The 2,130-nt window shown below is 24.3% G+C and overlaps 1 protein-coding gene across 1 annotated transcript in view; it reads right to left on the reverse strand.

The window, feature by feature from the left end:
* Nucleotides 1-8: 8 nt before the first annotated feature.
* The window catches only part of LOC106680402 (cyclin-dependent kinase-like 1), a 52,358-nt gene continuing 50,236 nt past the window's right edge, over nucleotides 9-2,130 (reverse strand). Inside the window, exon 8 of the mRNA XM_014420098.2 lies at nucleotides 9-1,934. Within this exon, the coding sequence (XP_014275584.1) occupies nucleotides 1,806-1,934 (129 nt within the window). The 3' untranslated portion in view covers nucleotides 9-1,805. The remainder of the gene's footprint in view (nucleotides 1,935-2,130) is intronic.

The raw sequence follows: 2,130 nt of genomic DNA on the forward strand, positions 1-2,130 counted from the left end.
TAGGTTGTAAGTATATATGTGTGTATATTAACTTGCATATTTAATGACAACATGTTTATAGTGTGTTAAATATTATTTATTAGTAATAAATTAAATTTATGATATCACTCAGATTTTTGTTCTTTTTAAAATGAATTTATTTCCTCACTTGTGAAAGATTTTGTGCTTTTATTTGTTTATTTTTTAAATCAAGCTTATTTCTGACTCAGAGCTTAGAAAAATACTAGATATAAATAAAAAATTTACCGATTGGAAATTCTAAACTATGATGTCAAAAACTGATTATAGTAAGAGTTATCTATAGTTTGATAATTTCTTTATAGTTTAAAAATTTTAAATTACTAATATTTAATAATAAACAGAAGACCATTATAGAAATTAGCTTTTGTAAAAGAAAAAGTATTGAAATACTATGGGAATAAATTAACTGAATAGAATTATATCAGAATGCCTCAGTAGTAAGTCATCCACTATGAGAGTGAAAATTTATTGGGTATGACAAGTAATAGTCATAATACCTAGTAACTCCAAGATTATTTAAGAGATAAGTAAACATACAATATTTCATTAACAAACTTACTTATACCTTTCTTGTAATGATGTTACCAATAGAATTGTATTTGTTTGTAATATGGAGAGCTATATTAAAACAATTTTATTGATATTAATATTTTTTTATGATCACTAATAAATTATAATCAATGTTTTTTCTCCAAATCTTATGAAAGATAATGAAGGAAGTATATATTTTTTATTCTGTGCATTCATTTAAATTCAAACTTTTATTTTGAATTAAAGGAATATATATATTATTAGAGTTAGAGGGGTCAATAAAGTAAATATTTGGTCTATCAAGTTGAATTAATTTGAAGGTGTTGGTGGCTTATGATTCATTTTAAATTCAAAGTTGTAGATGTGTGCACATTATACTTATACATTTTCAATGGGTCTGCTGGTAGTAACCACTCAAAAAAAGTTATTTGCAAATTTAGTGTTTTTAGCTTAATTCATTTAGAAATGAGTAAGTTTTTGACATTTATCTGGTGATAAAGAGAATGAAAATATTACTTTCCTTGGCCATAGAAGGTTTAAATTGGGAACAAATCATTTTTTTTTTTCAATTTAATATCTATTTTTTGATGCACAGTCTATCTTACCAACATTTAGGCACTGAATAATTAGTTGGACCAGATATTCTTAAATCATAGTAAAAATTATGGTTCTGAAGTCAGTATTATTAAGTATTCAACTGTAATAATTATTACTGTACCAATTGTACCAATAATTGGTATTAATTACAATAAATACAAATTACTTTTTTTTTTATCTAGATTTAAAAACATTGAATATTCAATAATCAAAATAAGACCAAATAAAATAAAAATTTACATACTCAACCACCAACCTGTACCTAAAAAATGTATGTAAAAAAAAAATTCTCTAGATTCTTCAACTATCCTATGAAAAATGAAATAATGGTGGTATTTTTTAATTAACTTATCCTGCATATTTTGGTTTAAGTAGCTTAACTTTGTATGGACTTAAAAAATATATAATTAATTATCACTTTGTTTAAATCTTACCCAGAATAAATACTATAAATATACTTAAATTATGTCTTTTGTAAGTTTCTATCCTCAATATCTTAGTGGCTATGTACTCAAATATATATTTACTTGTTTTCAAATTAGGAACGTCTTAAAAATATGTAAATAAATCATAGTTGTTACCTCGTCCAACCCATGTAAGCCAATGTTGGCTTAATTTTGATTTATGCTACTGATAAATCCATTTAACTTATGAGGTCAAATGTCCGGTAAATGATGAAAAGTATGATTCCTTTGGGTTGTGTTTTGATTCCGTGCCATTTCCGGACTTGGTCCCAGCTGTGGGAGAAGTGCACCACCCATGTTCATCATGTTTGAGCTTGAATTCTAGAAAATAAACCAGTTTTAGAATAGTTAATAAAAAAGAATATGATAAATATGAACTATTCGAAAAATTAATCCATATTTTTTCTGTGAAAATATTTTCATTCAAACTAAGTGTTAATGATCTTTTTGATAAAATATTAAAATTTAGATAAATAAATTTATAAAAAATCAGAAACTTTATTTTGAAAAAATAAAG

The sequence above is a fragment of the Halyomorpha halys genome, unplaced genomic scaffold (assembly GCF_000696795.3).
Source record: "Halyomorpha halys isolate HHAL.00 unplaced genomic scaffold, Hhal_1.1 Scaffold260.1, whole genome shotgun sequence".
Lineage (NCBI taxonomy): Eukaryota > Metazoa > Arthropoda > Insecta > Hemiptera > Pentatomidae > Halyomorpha > Halyomorpha halys.